This window comes from Myotis davidii, unplaced genomic scaffold (genome assembly GCF_000327345.1).
Source record: "Myotis davidii unplaced genomic scaffold, ASM32734v1 scaffold2053, whole genome shotgun sequence".
NCBI classification, from domain to species: Eukaryota; Metazoa; Chordata; class Mammalia; order Chiroptera; family Vespertilionidae; genus Myotis; species Myotis davidii.
In genome coordinates this window covers 62,746-63,498 of record NW_006284252.1, presented here as the reverse complement: position 1 = coordinate 63,498, position 753 = coordinate 62,746, and the positions used below count along the sequence as shown (strand labels likewise).

General features: G+C 66.1%; 1 protein-coding gene across 1 annotated transcript in view; it reads right to left on the bottom strand.

Moving 5' to 3' along the window:
- LOC107184306 (sperm acrosome membrane-associated protein 6-like) overlaps positions 1–753 on the bottom strand; it is an 8,362-nt gene that overhangs the window by 670 nt on the left and 6,939 nt on the right. Inside the window, exon 4 of the mRNA XM_015568790.1 lies at positions 280–303. Coding sequence (XP_015424276.1) covers positions 280–303 — 24 coding nt within the window. The remainder of the gene's footprint in view (positions 1–279; positions 304–753) is intronic.

Genomic DNA, 753 nt, shown 5'->3' with positions numbered 1-753 from the left:
CGGGAGCCCGGGCCCCGCCTTCTCCGCGCTCATTGGCTGGTTCCCACCATTCTCCGGCCTCTGGGATCTTTTTATTGGTTTGCTTTGGCTCTCGGACCCGCCTTTTATGAGCTCGGTGTGCAATGCCTGCTTTTCTTCTTGGCTTCCTTCGGATCGGAAGGAAGCCCACCCCTGGGCTCCCACTAAAACCCCACTACCCGACCCCCCACCCCCGTTTCGGCCCGGACCGCGTCCCTTACCCCCCCTCCCCCGATCCTGAGCGTGGAGGGAAGTGCTTACCGCAGGGAGGGATGCAGGCCTGAACTGCGGAGAGAGAGGAAGCGTTACCGCCCTGGGAGTGTAGGGGGGTGCCCACCTGGGGCTCCCCTAGGGGATGTTACTGAGCTTGCTTAGGTGCATTCCTCGGAGGAGACAGGGCCAGGCCTGCTGTATGTCACCGGGGGGACCCGGCCGGGCCTGCAGAATTGCACTGGAGGTCAGGCCGGTGGCTTCTGGCCATCTAAAGGAGGCAGGCCTGCTGTGTGCACGCAGGAGGCGGGGCCAGCCCCGGTGCATTCCACCGAGGGGGCGGGGCCGGACCCCTGGCGCTTCTCAGGGGCCCGGTTAGAGGTGTGGCCAGGCCTGAAGCCAGTAGCCCACTCTCACAGCGCGCGGGGCCAGGTCCGAGCCAGAGGCTGGGGCTAATCTGGGACCGGACCGTCCCACGAAGGGATCCTTGTTGGGGAGGGAGCCTTAGATCGCAGGGGCGGGGCC